Source organism: Oncorhynchus gorbuscha, unplaced genomic scaffold (genome assembly GCF_021184085.1).
Source record: "Oncorhynchus gorbuscha isolate QuinsamMale2020 ecotype Even-year unplaced genomic scaffold, OgorEven_v1.0 Un_scaffold_2913, whole genome shotgun sequence".
Lineage (NCBI taxonomy): Eukaryota > Metazoa > Chordata > Actinopteri > Salmoniformes > Salmonidae > Oncorhynchus > Oncorhynchus gorbuscha.
In genome coordinates, this window is record NW_025747300.1 from 20239 (window position 1) to 44148 (window position 23910).

The 23910-nt window shown below is 43.0% G+C and overlaps 3 protein-coding genes across 6 annotated transcripts; all 3 read right to left on the reverse strand.

Annotated features, from left to right (window-relative positions):
- Positions 1–6272: 6272 nt before the first annotated feature.
- LOC124027042 (forkhead box protein D1-like) lies at positions 6273–8599 on the reverse strand. The gene has a single exon (XM_046339601.1). It carries the CDS (start codon positions 8395–8397, stop codon positions 7393–7395), a length of 1005 nt encoding a protein of 334 aa, XP_046195557.1. The 5' UTR covers positions 8398–8599; the 3' UTR covers positions 6273–7392.
- Positions 8600–10503: 1904 nt separating this feature from the next.
- LOC124027040 lies at positions 10504–16767 on the reverse strand. 3 transcript variants are annotated; one of them, XM_046339599.1, is made up of 6 exons: positions 16715–16767; positions 14381–14455; positions 12901–14303; positions 12599–12708; positions 11977–12070; positions 10504–10696 (listed from the first exon to the last, which is right to left on the reverse strand). In XM_046339599.1, the coding sequence occupies exons 2-6, from the start codon at positions 14453–14455 to the stop codon at positions 10561–10563; spliced, it is 1818 nt and encodes a 605-aa protein (XP_046195555.1). In that variant the 5' UTR covers positions 16715–16767; the 3' UTR covers positions 10504–10560. The 3 variants fall into 3 exon arrangements, with proteins under 3 accessions (XP_046195555.1, XP_046195556.1, XP_046195554.1); XM_046339600.1 differs by lacking the exon at positions 16715–16767 and adding an exon at positions 16361–16704; XM_046339598.1 differs by lacking the exon at positions 16715–16767 and adding an exon at positions 16361–16704 and having other exon boundaries at positions 14381–14506.
- A 734-nt stretch (positions 16768–17501) lies between these two features.
- LOC124027039 (ferredoxin-2, mitochondrial-like) lies at positions 17502–20731 on the reverse strand. 2 transcript variants are annotated; one of them, XM_046339597.1, is made up of 6 exons: positions 20546–20731; positions 20038–20089; positions 19669–19775; positions 19234–19321; positions 18888–19050; positions 17502–18814 (listed from the first exon to the last, which is right to left on the reverse strand). In XM_046339597.1, exons 1-5 carry the CDS (start codon positions 20721–20723, stop codon positions 18894–18896), a joined length of 582 nt encoding a protein of 193 aa, XP_046195553.1. In that variant the 5' UTR covers positions 20724–20731; the 3' UTR covers positions 17502–18814; positions 18888–18893. The 2 variants fall into 2 exon arrangements, with proteins under 2 accessions (XP_046195553.1, XP_046195552.1); XM_046339596.1 differs by having other exon boundaries at positions 17502–19050.
- Between the last annotated feature and the right edge of the window lie 3179 nt (positions 20732–23910).

A 23910-nucleotide genomic window follows, 5' to 3' on the forward strand; every position in this document is an offset into this window, starting at 1 on the left:
TACATACAGGCTGTACATACAGGTCCATTATATTATATTAGGTCCATTATATTACGCTATACATACAGGTCCATTATATTACTACGCTGTCCATTATATTACTACATACAGGTCCAGGTCCATTATATTACTACGCTATACATACAGGTCCAGTTTATTACAACATTGTACATACAGGTCCATTATATTACCATTGTGAAGCAACAGAAACATAGGTACAGACACATTGTTACGGATACCAGTATCCTGTGTGTGTATCCTGTGTGTGTGTGTGTGTGTGTGTGTGTGTGTGTGTGTGTGTGTGTGTGTGTGTGTGTGTGTGTGTGTGTGTGTGTGTGTGTGTGTGTGTGTGTGTGTGTGTGTGTGTGTGTGTGTGTGTATCCTGTGTTCTTTTCTCTCCTTCTCTCCTCACTGGTGAAAACCATCACTCCCCAATCAGTCACCAATCCAATCATCAATCAGAAGACACACCTCTTCCTGTTTCTTACCCAATCACAGTTCCTTTCCCTTGGTTTAAAAGCCCTGTCAGTAGTTTGCTCTTGAGTTCAATCTCTCTGTAAATGCCATGTCTGTAGGTCTCTGTGTTTCACTCTCTCGTTGTGTATTGACCTCTCTTTTGTTTGAGCACCTCCATAGCACTTTGTCATCACCTGTGAGTATTGTTTTGGTTATGGTGTTTGTGTTTGATTGCTGGTGGGAAAAGGGGAAACCAAGACAAGTCGCCCATGGGCATACACTACCTGTAGGTAGACTTTGTTAAATACACTAGTTAGAACTATGCGGACCACCCACTGTATTTTTGGTTAGTTAGCTGTTGTTAAAGTAGGCTAGTCTAGCTTAGGTTTTTTTTGAATACTTAATGTTTCTTTCCTTGGGTCCAGCTCAGCCCCTTTTCCTGCTCCCCCCATTACCGTGTGTTTATTAATAAACCCTGAGTTTGACGGTAGATTTCAGTAGTCGTGGTTATTTCGTTCTCACTTTTACTTTGTCACAATTATAATTTGCATGAGTTATGTTACGGGTCTCATTACCATCCCCCCTAGACTGTCGGGCCAAAAGGGATTCGTAACACACATGTACACACACACGATAACATACGCACTATACACACACATACACATGGATTTAGTACTGTAGATATGTGGTAGTGGTGGAACAGGGGCCTTAGAGTACACAGTGTGTTGTGAAATCTGTGAATGTATTGTCATGTTTTAAAAATTTTATAAACTGCCTTAATTTTGCTGGACCCCAGGAAGAGTAATGGGGATCCATAATAAATACAAATTGTCATGCCTGCCCCTGCTCCCCCTCCCTGGCACTCGAAGGTGCCAGGCTCCCCAGCATTACGCATTCCTGTCACCATCATTACGCACACTTGCCTTCCACGCATCAGTGATTATTGGACTCACCTGGACTCAATCACCTCTGTCATTACTTCCCATATACTGTATCTGTCTGGTTCCCGCTCTGTTCCCTACTTCAACATGAATTGTCGTTTGTCGTTGTTTACCCGTGTGCTGACGCTGTTCCTGTTTTGTTACCTGTCTGTACCTGAGTAAATGTTGACTCCCCGTTCCTGCTTCTCATCTCCAGCGTCGGTAGTTACAGAATGCTGAAGCCATCATACAAAGCATCGGGGAGTGCTGGCGTTCCGGTTGGTGGTGACATCGGGCCTGCCACCGATGGAACCGGGATGCCTAAGCAAGCTCTTTAGGCTGCCCTAGCTGGCTCGAGAGGTTCTTGCCCCGGGTTGGCTCAGAAGGTGCCCATCCCACGTCGGGCCTCAGCCGGATCATCATCATCATAAATGTTGACTCCCCGTACCTGCTTCTCATCTCCAGCATCGGTCATTACACAAATACAAGTACCAGCAATGCATTCTGTATTCCAAAAATGATGCCAAAAATGATGCCTCTAATTAGGCCTACTGTAACTAATGATGCTAGGCCTACTGTAGCTAATGATGCTAGGCCTACTGTAGCTAATGATGCTAGGCCTACTGTAGCTAATGATGCTAGGCCTACTGTAGCTAATGATGCTAGGCCTACTGTAGCTAATGATGCTAGGCCTACTGTAGCTAATGATGCTAGGCCTACTGTAGCTAATGATGCTAGGCCTACTGTAGCTAATGATGCTAGGCCTACTGTAGCTAATGATGCTAGGCCTACTGTAGCTAATGATGCTAGGCCTACTGTAGCTAATGATGCTAGGCCTACTGTAGCTAAATGAGTGGTGTGGCAGCTGTGAACTATCAGTGAATATAATCTGAACATTGGAGAGAGAGAGAGAGAGAGACACTCTTCATGCACGTTTACTAGACCAAATAATAATTCCACCAGGGTGGTCTGGCAGTGCGGTATGTGGGATCGTCAATACGACCCCGGAAAACATCCTAGCAATCCCCCCCCCTGCTCCCATCTGTGTAACTGGCTGGACCCAATAGGCTGGGGAAGGGGGGAAGGAGGAGAGGGTGGGAGTAACGAGTCCTCCTCTAAAATAACAAAGCTACCATTGACACTGTCGTTTCCTCCCCCACTGGACTGGCTGACTTGCCCTTTCTCCCCCTACCTCTCCCCCTCAGGGTTGAGGAAATGTGGTTCAGGTATTGAGGTGTGTTGGCTTCCAGGAATAGGTCTAAGTTGCCCTGTGCTGTAAATGCTAGTCTTAGGTCAGTCTAGTCTTAGGTCAGGTTAGGACTTGGGGAGTGAAGCTGATCCTAGATCTGTAGCACTGTGTTGCCCTGTCTGAACGCACACTCCACTGTAGCGTCTACAATTAAAACACTGTAAAAGCACTCCTTTTCCTTCTCTCTCTCTCCCTCAGTCCTGCTTTGGGTCTCCAGCACCTGTCAGCCCTGGTTTTATGAGCACTGGAGGCAGAGCTGGACACAGAGCAGGGAGAGGAGAAAGCGAGAGGTATGGATGGCAGGGGTATATTTATGAATTTATGGGCTGTAGGATGACACACAGCACAGCGCAGTCTGTCCAGCCCCCAAACGCTCCGGAACATACTGTGAGAAACTCTTTATTTAGATTTTCACCCCCCCCTCTCTCTCCCTCCTTCCCTCCCTCGTTCTAACCCATAACCCTAGGCACAGGAGACCACCACTAGCCTGCTTCAATCTTGGTAACACTTTATTTGGATAGTTGAAATGTAACTGATAGTCTACAGACTAGCTATCTACTAACCCTAAACCTAGCTCTAACCTTAACCCTTATCCTAACCCTAAACTTAACCCTTACCCTAATCCTTATTCTAAAAACCTTACCCTAATCCCTAAACCTAACCCTTACCCTAATCCTTATTCTAAACCTAACCCTTACCCTAATCCTTATTCTAAACCTAACCCTTACCCTAATCCTTATTCTAAACCTAACCCTTACCCTAATCCTTATTCTAAACCTAACCCTTACCCTAATCCTTATTCTAAACCTAACCCTTACCCTAATCCTTATTCTAAACCTAACCCTTACCCTAATCCTTATTCTAAACCTAACCCTTACCTTAATCCTTATTCTAAACCTAACCCTTACCCTAATCCTTATTCTAAACCTAACCCTTACCCTAATCCTTATTCTAAACCTAACCTTGGCAAGCAGTTGCTTATCAACGGATAGTTTGTTGATAGTAAGACAACCTCTAGAGCATCGACAGAGGGACTATCTGGATGATCCAAATAAAGTGTGGACTCGGTCTCATACATCAACAGGTTCCACCCAGGCGGATCACAACCACCCTAAGTGTCTGAGAACCTAATGAATTGTTCTGTACTATTCCAGATCTGGAGCGAGAGTCCTTCAGGCCACGAAGGAAGAAAAGACAACTGGAGATCCAGCAGCTTGTTCTAATTAAAAGCCTGGCTCTGCTGCCCCAGCCAAAAGCCACAAATAACAACCCTTCAGCAGCAGAGAATTAGGAACCATTTTGTGTTTGCTATATAAAAAAAAAGGAACAGGAGAGGAGGAGGATGCAGCTTACACCAGGGACCACCAACACAGTGAGCTACCTAGCACTGGGCAGGAGGAACAGCATATTTACTACACAGATGGCTGGGTGGCATAGACCTAGAATACAGATAGGAACTACAACAGGAGGGCAGACTGGCAGAGGAGAGAGAGAGAGAGAGAGAGAGAGAGAGAGAGAGTGAGAAGGAAGGAAGGAAAGAAAAGAAGGTGAGTTTGGATAGAAAGATAAGCAGGAGACAAGGAGAGAAGAGAGAAGATGGAAGTGAGGAGCAGTAGGAAAGAGAAGCAGACACACAACACACACACCGGTCCACCCTGCCTCGTACACCAAGGTGGCACAAGGAGAGCAGCATAGTTGTGTGTGTGTTTCTAACACCAAGTCAACAGTTTTTTCTATCAGAGGCTAATCCTAACTAAATACCCCTCCATCTACAAATCACACTAGACCTGGGTAGTATCTGGGGTTTTTTCCTACATTTTTCTTTCCTACAGTTCTGTCAATCTGTCTTTCCTCTAAGAAGTAAATGGCTGGTGCTGTTTGTTGACCTGGAAACTGGGGTTTGTGACTGATGTGTTGTAGAGATGTGTATGTGCGCGTGCACACACAGAGATTGATATGTGTTGGATCGGTTAAGGGGTGAGTGAGGGTGAAGTCATGACAGCTGGCTGTCTTCTCTGACATCACGTAGCGAGACTAAACATAGCAGAGAAAATAGGGCTATTTGGACTTTTATTTTTTCCTGCTTTTGTTGTGGTCCTATTTCTAGCTATGAGATAATTGGAAACATTCGGTGCATCACATCTCTAATAGTAATAGAAAAGAATCTGGGACCATATTCGTAAAATGTCTCTGAGTGCTGATTTAGGATCAGTTTTGCCGTTGCAACACACCTTTTATATCATAATGAATACGATTATATGGACAAGGGGACCTGATCCTAGATCAGCACTTCTATTCTGAGATGCTTTTTGAATACAGGTCCTGGGGTAAGTACATTGCAGGTCAAAGTTATTTCAACAGAATAGGATGGAAGGATTTTACTTGACAGTCCCTATTTACACTTCTGTGGTAAGAATGGAATTTTTGCACTTACTTCAAAGAGTTCTAAACGACCTGGTACTTAACGGCACATAGGAGTGGTTGTTTCAGTAAAACACAAAGATCCAAATGTAATTATAGGTAATTATGATGTAATTTCTCAGTAACCGGGTAAATAACTGACTGTAAAATCAAAGCCACTCTTTGTCACCACCATCACCATTATTAAACTCTCTTTCTCTCTGTTACTCTTCAGATTTTCAATTTTTCAAACATCTCTTTCTCCTTCACTTGATTCCCTGTCCTCTACTAAACTCCTTTCTGGCACCATCATCTGTATCCTTGTTCTCCTGAAACTCAGAAGCTCCGTGCACACACTTTCTCTCTCTCTCCCTCTCTCTCTCTCCATCTATCCCTTCCTCCCTTCATCTCTCTCATTCTCTGTGGATGCATGGCTGAAGTGTGAGCTCATAGGCCTTCTGGGTGGCACTCCTGCTATATGTCACTGTCATCTGTTGCCACGAGGGGGTCCCCTTTTCCAAATACACACTCCTTCATATCGCCCGCCATGCGCGCACAGGGGCCTTTAAAACACCGTGCAGAGTTGAGTTTTAATGGGGCGCATGGGTGCTACACACACACACACACACACACACACACACACACACACACACACACACACACACACACACACACACACACACACACACACACACACACACACACACACACACACACACACACACACACACACACACACACACACAGAACAGTTCAACAGAGGCAAGGGAACGGGGGAAGGAGAAAAAGGTATAATTGATTAAAAGCCCAATATGATGGTGTGTGCCAGGAAAAACAAACTGCTCAAAGAGATGACCAATGGTGGAAAGTGGAGAGATTGTGTGTTCCGATGCTCAGCAATCCAATAACACTAGGATTTATAGCAGGAGATCAAATGTTCCAAAACACATGTCCATCCATCCCCAAAACACATGTCCATCCATCCCCAAAACTCAATAATGACTCCCATCCACAAATGTATGTATTAATAGTATCCCTATGCTGTATCCACTGATGGTTTCAACTAAAGTGAGTAATATGAGTGTGTTAAACCTGTGTAGTAATGCTGACATGGGTCTTTCTGAAATGGAGAGGCAGGCATATGGTAAACACTATAGCCCAAGTCCAAGACAGCACACAGAATCTATAGACACAGACAAATATAGGCTGCATTGAAGTAAACAACTGCACATTACACTCAATAATATACAATGTGATGTTTAATGTAGGCTGGATCTCTCTAGATGCGTCTGGTTAATCGTGTAGCAACATTACAGAACAAGCAGATGTTTCATAACTTATTTAGCGTGCCGGATTTGGAACTGTAGGTCTTTATAATACGAAGGCGTTCGTTTTGACTGTGGAATGCCTTCTAACACATGTAGGGGTGCAGGACACGCACCGATTCACACACACACGCGCATACAGAGAAACTCGAGCGAGAGATGAAGAATGGGCAGATGTGTGTGTGAACTGTGAGATCTTGCATATACATTACAAATATATATATATATTTGTAATGTATGTGGAAATCGTTGACACGAAGAGTAAAATAAAATAAACTCACTGATGTCGTCACATTTAAACGGTTTCCACTCGCGTGCCCAAGCAGGTGAAGCTCATATTTTCTGCCACGCAGGCATGGCCAAATGTAGCAGAAATTAAGCTACTGAATGAAACATTTTCAAATGATAATTTGTAAAATTATAACGCCAGTCAATCAAACCAAATATTGTCAACTTTAACAAAAATAAGACCAGGCACCTTTGAAAATAAAAGGCTATTGAAAACTTGTGGTTTTATGTTTCAGGGCTCCACGTTGTTTGCGCTCCAAATATTTTGTGTGTTTTTGATTCCACAGTGTAGGAAAACACACTTCGCCTTAAAGATAAATAAGGCAAAATATAACATTGTCAAAGTATAGAGATTACATTTGCCACTGGCAAGATTGGCACATTTGGGAGATTAGGCTAATTCGGAGAGGTTCTGCGTTAGTGAATCAAGAGAAGTTGTATAATAAATCTGACTTGTTCAATTTGATTTTTTTGTTGTTTTCAACATTACAATTAATGATGTTGCCAAATGTCAAATGAAAACATTTAATTATAAAGTGCTTATTTACACAAAATATAGGCCTCAAACATTTACATTGCAAAACATTTTTTGGGGTTGGCCACTAACATTGTTAAAAATGTTGACTCAATTGACACATCTTCAAAACATTTTTTTTTCCATTTGAAGCATTTGTTTAATTGAATAGATACAAATATATGAAAGGTGGTTTTCCCTGATGAATCCTCGTCAATACAGAAAACACTATTGATTAAGCTATTTGTCACCAAGTTGCTGCAAGAGTTCATTTGCTATACGGCTGGAGTTGGGGAGAGCGCGTAGTTTGTGGTACTCGGGATGAAAGCTCCAGAGATGCGGAGCGCCCATTGAATGGAGCGAGGCCGGGGACAGAAATGAAGATCCGGGGACCAAAGCTTGGGCCACCGTGGAGGCTGAGCGGCGCGTCGTTTCGAAATTCTCAAAGCTAAGAGACGGATGTGGAAGAAATGTCTTTTGGACAACGTTCGAATTCCTTGATAAAAGTGAGGAGAGCGCGGGCAAGATGTTGCTCACTGGTGGGATGCTTTGGTTAGAAACAGAATGATGTTCGATGCCCAAGTGACGGTACAATTCCAAACCGGGTACCTGAAAATGACACGGCCCTATTCCGTTCGTCCCGTAGAAGGAAAATCCTGGGAGCACGCTGCTGCGCTCGAGCGGGCACCGGGTGTCCATCATTCCAAACCGGTAATTCTGCCGTTTGAAACGTTTCCTCCGCCGTAGGAAGCTCCCGTTCTCGAACATATGAGACGACATAGGGTCTAACGTCCAGTAGTTCCCCTTCCCGGGGTTACCTGGCTCGCGGGGCATTTTGACGAAGCAGTCGTTGAGGGACAAGTTGTGACGGATGGAGTTCTGCCACGCCGGGAACCTCTCCCCGTAATACGGGAAGCGCTGGCTGATGAAGTCACATATCTCCGAGAGAGTCAGTCTTTTCTTCGGGCTCTGGAGGATTGCCATGGTGATAAGAGCGATGTAGGAGTACGGAGGTTTCACCGAGGCAGCGATTCTCTCTGTACAGTTCGGCGTAAAGTCACCCTCATCCTCCGTATCCTTCGCTGGCTGTTTTGGAGACGAGGACGCAGCGCCTTGCTGCTCCAAATCGGCCCCGTCTTCTTTGGTTAAAGATACATACCCCTCGTTCCGGGTAGCTTTGTTCCCTTTTCCATCCACGTCGGCATCTGCCCTCTCCATGAGTTCGAGCTCTCCTTCCAGGGTCATAATCCTCTCGCGGGTCCGGTGCCACCTGCATGCGCCAACAGGCGAGATGATGAGCCTCGGGTCGGACACCAGCCAGAGCCGACACACGCGACGGGCCTGCCTCCTGCCTCCTGCCTCCTGCCTTTTCGCTTTTCATTAACAAAAAAAAAGAAAAGAAAACCCAGCTGCACGAAAATACTTTTCACCCCCCTCCTCCTGCTGCTCTTCCTCTTCAGTCCTGAAAATAATTACGACAAAGACTTACGAACGTAAACATCCATCACAAGCAGTCACAACAATCATTGGGCCTACAAACGTGTTTTTGATCTTGGGGAGAACTAACGTATGGAATAAAGCCATTAGACAACTTTATGTCCAACACACAATGGCACATTAGGACACAGTCTTCGGGGCGTGTTGTCTGTCATACACTCAATACAAATGCACTTTGTACTCAAATCAGAAGCGTGATTGTAATCATTTGATGGGTGAACTATTGTCAGTTTTCTTCGACACGTTTAACAGATAACATGACTCAAGAATACATCCCGTTCTCCCATTTGTTAAACCATTACTGAATACCTACAGCCTTTGATTTGAATAGAATCGGTCTCCCACAACAAATGCCAATCCTACCCAGCTCTCGGTCCAGAGCATCCTTTTATGATGGCTTTTATTTCACTTGAGTCAAATATGGTTAAACATGTATTGTTTTCTGAAAGGAAAAATGAATGAAGAAGCACTGAACTGGTGAGCTAGGACAAAATTACTTCGGTGCCAGAGCACGCACAACCGCTGTGCTTTTACGTGTGGTCTCTTTGCAGTAATGCATAAACATTATAAGACACTAGCTTGCTCTATATTGTGTAATCAATTAAAAATCACGTATTAGCCATTCTTTCCATTAAGTTTATGGCCAGCTATAACGAATCATATATGATTTAACTAAATGTTATGATTAGGTTAGGCCACTTATACATGTGAAAGACAAGCTAGCAGGAGACAGATTTTAATTTAAAACTGGTCTATACTAAATACTTCATGAGAATTCCAATATTTCCCGCAGGTAACGCAAGTGGGTGTCCGAGCACACGGCTAATACTGTGTGGTTATTATTTCAGAATGGATTATGCACTTTTCTGATTTGAAAAAGACACATCGGCAAAAGAAAAAAGGGCCGTTTCACTACAGGCACAAAATAATGCACAGGCCAGGGCATGTATTCAATCCTGCTGCAGCAGTGTCTGATATTAAACTTGCATCTTTCTTATTTTGATACATTTTGAAGTCCCACTAATTGCATTTAATTTAAGCATAGAAACATCCCTTAAGCAATTCGCACAAATCAGTTTGAATATGGTTCCGCATCAATTCATATTCCTCATTCTAGGCCAAGTCGTAGACACACACATTCAGAGGGTTGAGAGATGAAATGAAAACAAACCGAATAAGATATGTTAACACGGATTTTATGCACACCAAACCCAAAAGTGTAGTACACACTAACACAAACGTTTATTTTTATTTGTTTACAGGAAACAGTCAAGATAAGGAATTGCTTCATCTCTAATCCAGCCAGTTAATGCTAAGGGCAGTCCAGAAACAACCAAATAGAAACAACAATAATAATAAACTAAACCAGAACAGATAATATATCACTCAAATTAATTGAACTTAATGTAACATACAAACTGGATAGCACCAATGTCAAGCCTAGTAAACAAGGGGAGTAAAACAGTCCAAAATGGCTACCTATTCCCAGTAAAGCAGGGCACAGTCTTTGGCCAGAGCCATGGGTCCTTAGTCCCAAAAGTGCACTACCTTTGGCCAGAGACTCCCAATTCCCTGTATAGTGCACTACTTTTGTCAGGGTCATTTCAGACAGACAGTCTATTGTCAGACACAGCCTCCAAGCAGGAGACTGTTCTTCATTTGAACTCTTTCTTCCTAAAGTGACAAGCGCACGCTACAGTGCTAAAAGCAGCCAGACCCGTCAGACTGTGACTCACCATGGCTCAGCCAACACCGTGACACACTATGACAGTATGTGATGTAATAAATTATCAAATAACTCCAAGAGTCTCAAAGTCAGGAGGGGTGGCCAATTACCATGTACCTGGAGGAGACTGTCTGTGGTATCAGTGTCTAGGACCTCATGCCAAGGCCTAAGTGTGTTCCCTTCCCCTACAAGGCAGAGTGCTTGCGGTGGGACGTAGCCAGCCGTGATAAGTTTCCACATTTGAAGCAGCGCGAGTTGGAGTTGCCCTCCTTCCTAGGGATGTGCCAACACTGCAGACAGCGTACCTTGTACTTCTTATACCTGAGGAGTAAGTAGACATGGAGGAGAATAACAGGGGATATTCAATGGAGGTCGGAAGTTTACATACACCTTAGCCAAATAAATTTAAACTGAGTTTTTCACAATTCCTGACATTTAATCCTAGTAAAAATTCCCTGTCTTAGGTCAGTTAGGATCTTCGGCTTGCAAACCTCCCCCTTTTTCCTCCAAACATAACGATGGTCATTATGGCCAAACAGTTCCATTTTTGTTTCATCAGACCAGAGGAAATTTCTCCAAAAAGTACAATCTTTGTCCCCATCTACAGTTGCAAACTGTAGTTTGGCTTTTTTAATGGCGGTTTTGCAGCAGTGGCTTCTTCCTTGCTGAGCGGCCTTTCAGGTTATGCCAATATAGGACTTGTTTTACTGTGGATATAGATACTTTTGTACCCGTTTCCTCCAGCATCTTCACAAGGTCCTTTGCCGTTGTTCTGGGATTGATTTGCACTTTTCACACCAAAGTACATTCATCTCTAGGAGACAGAACGCGTCTCCTTCCTGATCAGTATGACGGCTGCGTGGTCCCATGATGTTTAGATTTGCGTACTATTGTTTGTACAGATGAACGTGGTACCTTCAGGCATTTGGAAATTGCTCCCAAGGATGAACCAGACTTGTGGAGGTCGACAAAAAAAAATTCTGAGTTCTTGGCTGATTTCTTTTGATTTTCCCCATGATGTCAAGCAGAGGCACTGAGATGGAAGGTAGGACTTAAAATACATCCACAGGTACACCTCCAATTGACTCAAATTATGCCAATTAACCTATCAGAAGCTTCTAAAGCCATCACATAATTTTATGGAATTTTCCAATCTGTTTAAAAGGCACAGTCAAATTAGTATATGTCAACTTCTGACCCACTGGAATTGTGATACAGTGAAATAATCTGTCTGTAAACAATTGTTGGAAAAATGACTTGTGTCATTCACAAAGTAGATGTCCTAACAGACTTGCCAAAACTTTGGTTTGTTAACAAGAAATTTGTGGAGTGGTTGAAAAACGAGTTTTAATGACTTCAACCTAAGTGTATGTAAACTTCCGACTTCAACTGTCACAGTGATTGATGGCCTTATGTGTCCTTCAAGTTCTAATTCTGCTCACATACAGGGTTATGCAACATTGTGGTCATCAAACCATCTACGTCACTGTCACCATTTACTATAACCACAGGGTCAGAGTTCATGGCCACGTGACCTGACCAGGAGAAACTCTGGGCCGTGACGATGTGCTTGATAATGCACTGTATTTAACGTGACTCACCTTATTCCACAGGCGTTACACAGCGGGGTACCATCCTCAGCATCTCGCCACAGAGGAGTCTTCATGGTGCAGCAAGAGGCACAGATCTTATTCTCTGATGGGGAGGAGAAAGGAGTGGCTATCAGTACAAACAAACAGGCCTTGTGCCCTAATCCTCCTAAATATATGTTGTAGAATAATGAAATGACATGTTTCCATGACTCAGTATGCGGCTTCTCTCTCATTCGGTTTTCTTTCTAGGTGCACGGTGAGTGGGAGTGCCAAAACACAACCTGATCTCGCAACCCTGCCCTCAACACTGTACACTACGTTACTCATTAAAGTCTTAGGATGTTTACACAGCCGTTTCCCAAAATACCTCCATTAAAACTCCCCCTCATCAAATGTATTCCACCTGTCTATGGTTCTAGTTAAAGCGTTTGGATTTGTGTTGTAATGGTACCCCCTCCTGGATTACGGGAGTAGAAATAGTTCTACACAAAACATACAGTCCCTGCAATTAACCTCTCATGAACCCTTTTTTCTAAGAGTGTAGTGTTCTGCCTATTTCTACGGTGCTGGTATGGTTTTGTGCAGTAGTGGCGCCCCCTCCTGGTGAAGAGTGATAGAGATTGGTATTCACTGGAGGAGGGGTCGCTCTCTTCAGAGCTGCTGGTCCTCATGGAACTCTGGGATGAACGGGACCTGCCTGCTCTCAGTGACCTCCTGGTCGGACCACTAGAGAGCTCTTCACTAGGACACACACAAGTTTGTAGAGAACATTGTGAGATATTTTACAACAATATACCGCATAGGGAAATTTGTGACATACAAATTACATTTCATATAATACGTTCTATTACGGCAGCGCTAAATAATATAATACATGTTTTTGAGTTCTGGGGAGAAAGAGCAAAGTGCAAAGTACTCTGACATCGACCATACCTGTACTTCTTGGAGGTGATGAGAAGGCGACACTGCTCCCTGCTGTCGTCCAGTTCCGTCTGCATCCGGAACGTCACTCCCTGGAAGTCTGGGTCTCCAACATCCACACTCCGGCTGGGACGGAGCTGCTTCCTGGGGGCCTTGGTGGACCTCCACATGGGGATAGATGGAGAGGGAGACTGGGGGGCTGTGGGGATAGTGTCCATGTCATCCTCCAAGTCCTTGCACCTTTGGGTGAGGTCCAACGGAGAGTCTGTAATAATACTGGTATCTTGTACTGTGTCTGTGTCCTCTTCCATGGAGCTTTCGTTGAGCTCCGCTTTGACGCCTGCAATACTGCCATCTTGTACTGACTTTTCGTTCACATTCACAGACCCTGCTTCACTGTTCAATATGAGCAACATAGTATTATAAGAGGAGTTTGGGGCTGGTGGCATGTCTTCCTTGGGGTCAAAGGTAAAACATATGTTGGAGTTGAAGTCCAGGGTCATGTTAAGGTTCAGCTCTTCTGGGCCTGGATGTAAGCATGTCATGGTGTCTACGGAGGGAGGCGACAGACTTGCTGCATCCTTAATTGTAGCTACTTTGTGGACAAGCGTTTGCCCAAACAGGTTTATATATGACACAGACGGATGTTTAACTGACAGCCCGTCTTTTGCCTCAGGACGGACCTCCTTCACTGTGTTGTCGTCTTGGACTAAGGCACAGGGGACCTTTCTGCTTTCTTCACTCACAGACAATCCATCACCGTTAAGACAAAACGTGGCTCCCGTTTCTTTGTTCGTTACAACCTCAGAGTCTGAAGCTCCCACACCAGGTTTAGTTTTGTTGCTACCATTGACATCCGGTGATGTCTGAGAACTGGTACCTGGACTTGTGGGTGAGCAATAACCACCGCCACCCAACTCCCCCATCTCTCCCCTGGACACGACATGCGGATGGGGAGAATCCCCTCTGGTACTGACTAGAGTGGGGCAGACAGGGACAGTGTTCCTACTGTACCCCACACCTTCAGGTGGATGATCGTCAGAGTCTATAGGAACCAACTGAGCCCTAGCGGAGGTTCCCTCTTGGTCATCTGACTGGAGGAGTCTCTCACACTGCATGTTGATCAGGCTCATCAACTCCCACGGACTGCTGCTACTATGACGGCTGGGCAGGACTGAGTTTGTATGTCTCTTACATTGTTCTAAGTCATCTTTTGGCTGGTTATGAAGGCCCATGAGAGAGGAATTGTGCTGAGGAGGAGAAGGTCTATGATCAGACACTTGATTCTTTTTAGACCTTTCATTTGATACGGGTAAAGTCTTAGGCTTTGAGTCTATGGAGCGGTTGTGGACAGGGGTGGGAGTTGCTAGCTTGGAGGCTTCTTGGATGAGGTAGAGGATAGTGGACTGGGTCACCTGAATAAAAATAAAAGAGAGAAGACTCAACCACACACTGAGATAATATTGACCCACCTCAAGCACAGCACACACACCTGCAGGCCCTCCTGGGTGTCCAGATCTTCCATGGTCCCTTGGTTGCCTGGTCTGTAAATGGCTCCTGTGTTCATCTTGATGTGCCCATATTGTGGAAAGGAATAAATTGGAAAGGGTTTCCTATACTATTAAGTGACAATACAGGTTTGAATGTAAATACAATATGTTTTATTGTTAAAGTATAATTAAAGTTATCAGCTGAATACAGTACCAGTCAAAAGTTTGGACACACCTACTCATTCAAGGATTTTTCTTGATTTTTAATATTTTCTACATTGTAGAATAATAGTGAAGACATCAAAACTATGAAATAACACCTATGGAATCATGTAGTAACCAAAGGGTTAAACATATCAAAATATATTTTATATTTGAGATTCTTCAAATAGCCACCCTTTGCCTTGATGACAGCTTTGCACACTATTGTCAGTCTCTCAACCAGCTTCACGATGTAGTCACCTGGAATGCATTTCAATTAACAGGTGTGCTTTAAAAGTTAATTTCCGGAATGTATTTTGTTCTTAATGCTTTTGAGCCAATCAGTTGTGTTGTGACAAGGTAGGGTTGGTATACAGAAGCTTGCCCTATTTGGAAAAAGACCAAGTCCATATTACGGGAAAACAGCTAAAATAAGCAAAGAGTAACGACAGTCCATCATTACTTGAAGACATGAAGGCCAATATGAAAATGTTCAAGAACTTTGAAAGTTTCTTCAAGTGCAGTCACAAAAACCATCAAGCATCATAATGAAACTGGCTCTCATGAGGACCGCCACATGAAAGACCCAGAGTTACCTCTGCTGCAGAGAATAAGCTCATTAGAGTTAACTGCACCTCAGATTGCAGCCCAAATAAATGGTTCACAGCCTTCAAGTCACAGACTCATCTCAACATCAACTGTTCAGAGGAGACTGCGTGAATCAGATTTTCATGGTCAACTTGCTGCCAAGAAACCACTACTAAAGGCCACCAATAATAAGACTTGCTTGGGCCAAGAAACACGAGCAATGGACATTAGACTGGTGGAAATCTGTTCTTAGGGCTGAGGAGTCCAAATGTGAGTTTTTTTGGTTCCAACTGCCGTGTCTTTGAGACATAGACTAGGTTAAAAGGATGATCTCCGCTTGTGTGGTTCCCAACGTGAAGCATGGAGGAATAGGTGCTATGCTGGTAACACTGTCTGTGATTTATTTAGAATTCACAGCACACTTAACCAGCATGGCTACCACAGCATTCTGCAGTGATACACCATCCCATCTGGTTTGCACCTAGGGGGTCTATTGTTTGTTTTTCCACAGGACAACGACACCCACCTCCAGGGTGTTTCAGGGCTATTTGACCAAGAAGTAGAGTGATGGAGTTCCACAAATTGAGATGTTTTGGGATGAGTTGGACCGCAGAGTGAAGGAAAAGCAGCCAACAAGTGCTCAACATATGTGGGAACTCCTTCAAGACTGTTGGAAAAGTATTCCTCGTGAAGTATTCTCTCTGGTTGAAAGAATGCCAAGAGTGTGCAAAGCTGTCATCAAGGCAAAGGGTGGCTATTTGAAGAATTTCAAATATATTTTGATTTGTTTAAGACTTTTTGTGTTACTACATGATTCAGTGTCATTTCATAGTTTTGATGTCTTCACTTTATTCTACAATGTAGAAAATAGTAAAAAATAAACACTTGAATGACTAGGTGTTTAAAACCTTTTACCGGTACACACACACTAAATAAAAACAAATACTTACAAATTACAATAAATGATTACACATGACAGTTGATTTCATTATACTATAATAATTCAAACTACAAAGATTGTAAAGTAGCCTATTAGTACCCTACTACTCTTCTAGAAGTCTGAATTAGCTGTCAAAATCAAATTAGCTTCGTGAGCAGAGCTAGAATTAATGGCCCAACAAACCTTTAGCAAATAATGAGTAAGCCTACAATGACATTAACTAACACGATATAGCCTATTGATACACACTTACTTTGTCAAGTTGTATGAATTTCTCCTCAAAACGTAATCATCTGCATTCTACTATTTGATTAACGTCCTGAATGAGGATGACACATCTTGCTCGAGCTCACTGCTCAGTCTGAGGGCACACTGAGGCCGTGTGTTTGAATACGAACTTTTCTGCCACACAATATCTCCACATCCTACCTTAGAAAATGTCAAGTATTTAAATAAAAAAAATCGAATTATGAGATCCCTGTGATCGATCGGATTAAATAGTTATTGAAACTATCGAGTTCAATCGTTTGATTATGTAATGTCCTGATCACGTTGGTGATCCCGGTTGTCTCTTACCAAGGCGATCAGGGCCAACATGCAGACTCACCCTTGGTTTTCTCACTGAATCCGTCTTGAGAGAGATGACAAGTTATTTCCCCCCAATTTGATCACTAGTTTCAGGAAATTGATAGTCACGTTACCGCAATGCATTTGTTGTTGGGCCTACAGGATGCCACAGATGTCTGTGATTGAAGTTGATTGACCTGCATAAACACATAAAAGTGTGGGTTGAGTGATTTGCGTTCTGGATTTTCCCGAATTGTCGGCCTTGTGGCGCCTCGGTTTCTTCTGTATATATATATATATATATATAAATCGTTTTTACATACAGGTAAATAGGCTACTAATGTTTTGTACGAATAGTCATCCATTACAAAACACTGTTGAGTTTGACTAGCGATGCTTTATCTTGAACCATTTAAAATGATCTCCCACACAAAACAAATACAATGTATAAGTATTTAGCAGTGACACATTGTCTGTTTAGAAAGGCAGCTCAATTCTGATCATTTTTCGCTAATTGTTGTTTTGACCCATCAGATCAGCTCGGGAAAAGATCTTTGATGGGTCAAAAGACCAATGATGTGAATTGGGCTGCCTAAACGACGCCATTTTAGCAGTGGTATTCAAAGTCAGTCCTCAAAGGGCCAGAGGTGGTTTTCTTAACCCTTGTATGATATTGCTAATTGGTCGATTATGCAATTGGTTTCAATTTCCTGGGTTTTGAGGATTTAAACTGCTCTCAAGGACTGGTGTTGAATACTGCACTTGTGGTGTTCAATTGCCTTCAGTGTGGTTTTTAAAAAGCATAGGACTTAAGACAGACTAGTACAAACTTTTGGTATTTTTATTGCACAAATCTAAAATAGACTTGCAAATTTGAGATATACCATATATACATAATACACCTACACGTCTTGTGCGTATGACAGACACATTAATTACAGTACAAGTGAAAGCATTCCAGGTTTGTAAAGGAGCCAACTAATACTGGATACAGGTGTTTTTTGATGGACAGTTGAGACTACTAACGGTGAATTGACAAGGCAAATCATTACTGGGTATGGATGGACAGAAACAACTTGGGAATTGGACAAAATGCATCTGTCAGTTTCAAGTGGTTTAGGCTGCATTTTGACCAATCAGATCAGCTTTGATGTGCAAAGATCTGTGATTGGAAAAAAATATCAAAATGAGGCTGCCTGTGTGAATGCAGTCCAAGTATCTCCTTGGCATCATTAGTTATCTAACAGATTCAACCCTTTCCATTCCAATCGATCTCAAGCTGCCCTCTGCTTACAAAACACACTGCAAAAGTGCTACATCAGAGACGGTTAATGATTCCTGACAGGCTTGATGTAGGGAAAGGGCTTTCAGTGTTGTGGATGGGCTTGTTACGGTCTTGACTAGTCACCACACACCCACAACAGTAAAATTCCTAGAAACTGGCCCAAAGTAGATATAATGGTGAAAGCCATGTATACGTACACATAACATCCTGTTCATTAGCTGTATGCGAGTGCTCTTATTGTAGAGACTATTTGGAAGCTCCACCTGAGATGTGTGTATGTTGACCTTTGTAAATGAGTTGTAACATGGAATGTTCTATTCAAGGACACAAAGTTATTTGCGTAGCAATGACAACAGGCCTTTCTGAAATGCTGACTCAGGTTACTATGAAACAAAGAACTGTGTGACATTGAACGGTTTGATAGACATCTCAATCTTGGCCTGAGAACTCTTCTATACACATGACATATTTATACATGAATGCTGAAAACCATCTAACTCTTCCACAATCAGCATTACTTTCAGTGTGAGCCATATACAACACACTTCAGAGGCTGCGTTTACACAGGCAGCCCAATTCTGATATTTTTTCCACTAATTGGTCTTTTGACCAATCCCATCAGGGGCGTTGTCTAAATGCAGCCAGTGACTGGTATATAGCTTATTCTTCGGTCACAGTCATGTGGATATGTAAGAGCATTCTTGACTTGGGAGGGAACCTTCAAGCGACTCTCTCTCTCTCTCTCTTACGACTCAGTCCTGAGGGGCCGTGTTCCAACATCCATACTAGCATACTACTTAGAATGCATGCCCAATACGTTGCTTCACACTAAGTAGGGTGCTAGTGTGGAGTGTAAACATCCATACTACTTAAGCATCCATGCCCAATACATTGCTTCACACTAAGTAGGGTGCTAGTGTGGAGTGTAGTGTCCTCAGTGTGGTTTGGGAACATGGCCGTCCACGTAGAAGTTCCTGGTGACCTTAGGCAGGGTAAGCTCGATGCCCTCCAGCTCCTGGGTGAGGATGATCTGACAGCCAAGTCTGGAGTTCTCCTGTAGCGCTGGGGCCATGTCCAGCATGTCATCCTCTCTGTGGGATGAGAAGAATCAAATTGAAGCCATTGATTTGCATTGCATTATAAGAGTCTTGTTGACAATGAAAAAAGTTTAGTTTTTCATAGTATGCGTTTGACAGGGGCAATATACAACCATAAGACGTGCAATGACATGAGCTCTCATGGACTATGGCATATCTTATAAAACAATCTCATACCTTTCGTCAGGCTCTGGCAGCTTGTCGACATGGTCTCTGTTCACATACACGTGGCACGTTGAGCAAGCTAGTGATGCCTCACACGCTCCTTAAAATCACACATGGACAGGAAGAAAGAAACTAGATGTAAGTGTGGCTCCCAGGCACAGCGGTCTAATGCAGTGCGTCTCAGTGATAGAGGCGTCACTACAGACACCCTGGTTTGAATCCAGGCTGTATCACAACCGGCCGTGATTGGGAATCCCATAGAGCAGTGCACAATTGGCCCAGCGCCGTCCGGGTTTGGCCGGTGTAGGCCATCATTCTAAAATAAGAATTTGACTTGCCTAGTTAAATAAAAAAAATGTTTTCATGAATACAATAATGGAGAAATCAATCACCAACTTTTGACCTGAATTCTCTCAGGATGTCATTACAAACCCTATTAGCACTCACCTTCCAGTTCAATGTTGTGCCTATGGGCCAGGTACATTGCATTGTCTCCCACTTTAGCCTTCACTGGAATCCTCTGTCCTGATCTATCTATGTACACCACATTCACCCTAAGAGCAGGCCAAAAACAACAATATTAAAAACTCATAATTCACAAATGACAATGCAAGTGATAAATGCATGATGCACTCAAATGACATTAAGGAAAACCAGTAACAAAGTATGTGTATATCCCCTTGAGTTTGTCTGCATAAGGGTTAGGGTTACTAACCTGACCATGGATGTACTGTAATGGAGTGAAAATGGCAAATACATAAATAGCTAACAATCAATTAGCTCGCTAAATGATACACTGGCAAAGTAGTTACTTACACCTCTTCTTGGGGGTCTTCGGCACTTGCACCCGCCTCACTTTGGTACAGACCTTCACAAAGAAAAAATAAAGACATCGTTGACGTTCAGTTCCATATCCTCTTACGGGTTGTCTGACTTACAGTACGACTTTGAGACCAACTTAGTTACAGGGAATTTGCAGCTTTGGAGATTAGTTACACAACTTATCAAAAAATTCTTAGCAACAGATGCCTTTGGGACTCCCAATCCCCAGTCACGGCCGGTTGTGATACAGCCTGGAATCGAACCAGGGTGTCTGTAGTGACACCTCAAGCATCGAAATGCAGTGCCCTAGACCACTGCGCCACTCGGGATCCTTACTAATAGTACCTAGTTACGATGTTCGTAGACATAACTAACTAACTTGTTAGCAGCTGTCCAGCACTAAATTGATATAAATGAATTGGTTTCATGGAAGCTGAACAATTAGCTAACGTTAGATAGCAATCCAAGTGTAGCTGCGATAGTTAGCAACCGATCAACTCACCTTTGGATGTCTGCAAGTGTCGGTTCAACGTCCGAAAACGATCAACATTCGACGAACTAGCTATACCATTCAAATAACTATTCAACCTGTTGAAAGGACATGTGCTACAATCTGGTATAACTCTAGAAAGTCTCAAAGTCAGCCCCACGCTAGACCGAACTCCAGCGGAGACCGCCATGATTATGTTTTGATCACGTGAATGAAAGCAGCCAATAAAAAAGTAGCAATGACATACGCATGTTTGGACTGTCTTCGGTTATTTGAGCGGCAGAGCGCGCTGTTGCAACACACATTTATCGAACAAAACAATTTTTAGTCTGACTTGTCTAACATGCCTTTATTACAAATTCTATATAAAAAAAAAAATATATATATTTTTATCTCAGTCTTTGTGTACCAACAATTATCGTCTGCAATGTCTGTATATCTGTAATGTCTGTATATCTGTAATGTCTGTATATCTGTAGTCTGTATATCTGTAATGTCTGTATATCTGTAATGTCTGTATATCTGTAATGTCTGTATATCTGTAGTCTGTATATCTGTAATGTCTGTATATCTGTAATGTCTGTATATCTGTAATGTCTGTATATCTGTAATGTCTGTATATAGTTAAATAAAGGTTAAATACATTTTAAAAATATCAAAGAACAACTAGGTTACTTTATCCTATGTGGATGTACCCCCAAGAAGTGCCTGTACTGATACCTTCATTAATGTTAACGAATGAAATATGAAATACTGCAAGCCTCAAATTCGAGCTCTATTGTTTTATGTAGTTGGGGTTTTATGGGTACAAACAACATTGTCCTTTTCAGTTCAGGTTGAATATTATTATTTATTTTTTAATGAAACATACGTTGAGTTAGACCTAGCCATGCGTGTGTAGGGGTGGTCACAGACACATATTAGAGACACATATTTCCCTCAGATAACACAGATCCACAAAGAATTTGAAAACAAATTTGAAAACAAACCCAATTTCTACTCCCATATCTACCAGGTGAAACACCACAGTGTGCCATCACAGCAGCAATATTTGTGACCTGTTACCACAAGAAAAGGGCTACCAGTGAAGAACAAACACCATTGTAAATACAACCCAGGTGTATGTTCATTTATTTTCCCTTTTGTTCTTGAACTATTTGCACATCGTTACAACACTGTATACACAGATGATATGACATTTGAAATGTCTTTATTCTTTTGGAACTTCTGTGAGTGTAATGTTAACTGTACATTTTTATTGTTTATTTCACTTTTGTTTATTATATATTTCACTTGCTCTGGCAATGTTAACATATTCTTCCCATGCCAATGAAGCCCTTGAATTGAATTGATACTTTTAAGGAGATGGGAAACTCGATTGGAATCGTATTAATGACCATTGTGTACAGTGCCCATACATCGTCAATGGGCTGCCTGGGCGATTCTAGGACAGGGAAATCAAACCAAATCAAATTTTATTTGTCACACATGGTTAGCAGATGTTAATGCGAGTGTAGCGAAATGCTTGTGCTTCTAGTTCCGGCCATGCAGTAATATCTAACAAGTAATCTAAGCTAACAATTTCACAACAACTACCTTATACACACAAGTGTAAAGGAATCAATAAGAATATGTACATAAAAATATATGAATGAGTGATGGCCGAACGGCATAGGCAAGATGCAGTAGATGGTATAGAGAACAGTATATACATATGAGATGAGTAATGTAGGGTATGTAAACATTATATAAAGTGGCATTTGGGCGGCAGGGTAGCCTAGTGGTTAGAGTGTTGGGCTAGTAACTGGAAGGTTGCAAGTTCAAATCCCCGAGCTGACAAGGTACAAATCTGTCGTTCTGCCGCTGAACAGGCAGTTAACCCACTGTTCCTAGGCTCTCATTGAAAATAAGAATTTGTTCTTAACTGACTTGCCTAGTTAAATAAAGGTTAAAACAATTGAAAAAAGTGGCTAGTGATATTTTTATTACATACATTTTTTACATCAATTTTTCCATTATTAAAGTGGCTAGGGTTGAGTCAGTATGTTGGCAGCAGCCACTCACTGTTAGTGATGGATGTTTAACAGTCTGATGGTCTTGAGATAGAAGCTGTTTTTCAGTCTCCCGGTCCCCGCTTTGATGCACCTGTACTGACCTCGCCTTCTGGATGATAGCAGGGTGAACAGGCAGTGGCTCGGGTGGTTGTTGTCCTTGATGATCTTTTTGGCCTTCATGTGATATCGGGTGGTGTAGGTGTCCTGGAGGGCAGGTAGTTTGCCCCCGGTGATGCATTGTGCAGACCTCACTACCCTCTGGAGAGCCTTACGGTTATGGGCGGAGCAGTTTCCGTACCAGGCGGTGATACAGTGATCGTACCAGTGATCGAAGCAATCTTGGAAGCGTGGAATCCGATTGGTCGGACCAGCGTTGAACAGACCTGAGCTCGGGTGCTTCCTGTTTTAGTTTCTGTCTATAGACAGGGGGCAACAAAATGGGGTCGACAGGATGCTCTCGATTGTGCATCTGTAAAAGTTTGTGAGTGTTTTTGGTGACAAGCCACATTTCTTTAGCCTCCTGAGATTGAAGAGGCGCTGCTGCGCCTTCTTCACCACGTTGTCTGTGTGGGTGGACCATTTCAGTTTGTCCGTGATGTGTACGCCGAGGAATTTAAAACTTTCCACTACTGTCCCGTCCATGTGGATATGGGGCTGCTCCCTCTGCTGTTTCCTGAAGTCTACGATCATCTCCTTTGTTTTGTTGACATTGAGTGTGAGCTTATTTTCCTGACACCACACTCCGAGGGCCCTCACCTCCTCCCTGTAGGCCACCTTGTCGTTGTTGGTAATCAAGCCCATCACTGTAGTGTCGTCTGCAAACTTGATGATTGAGTTGGAGGCATGCATAGCCACGCAGTTGTGGGTGAACAGGGAGTACAGGAGAGGGCTGAGAACGCACCCTTGTGGGGCCCCAGTTTTGAGGGTCAGCGGGGTGGAGATCACCACCTGGGGGCGGCCCATCAGGAAGTCCAGGACCCAGTTGCACAGGGCGGGGTTGAGACCCAGGGTCTCGAGCTTAATGACGAGTTTGGAGGGGACTATGGTGTTAAATGCTGAGCTGTAGTCGATGAACAGCATTCTTACATAGGTATTCCTCTTGTCCAGATGGGTTAGGGCAGTGTGCAGTGTGATTGCGATTGCATCGTCTGTGGACCTATTGTGTCGGTAAACAAATTGGGTGTCAGGTAGGATGGAGGTGATATGGTCCTTGACTAGTCTCTCAAAGCACTGCATGATGACGGAAGTGAGTGCTACGGGGCGGTAGTCATTTAGCTCAGTTACCTTAGATTTCTTCGGAATAGGAACAATGGTGGCCCTCTT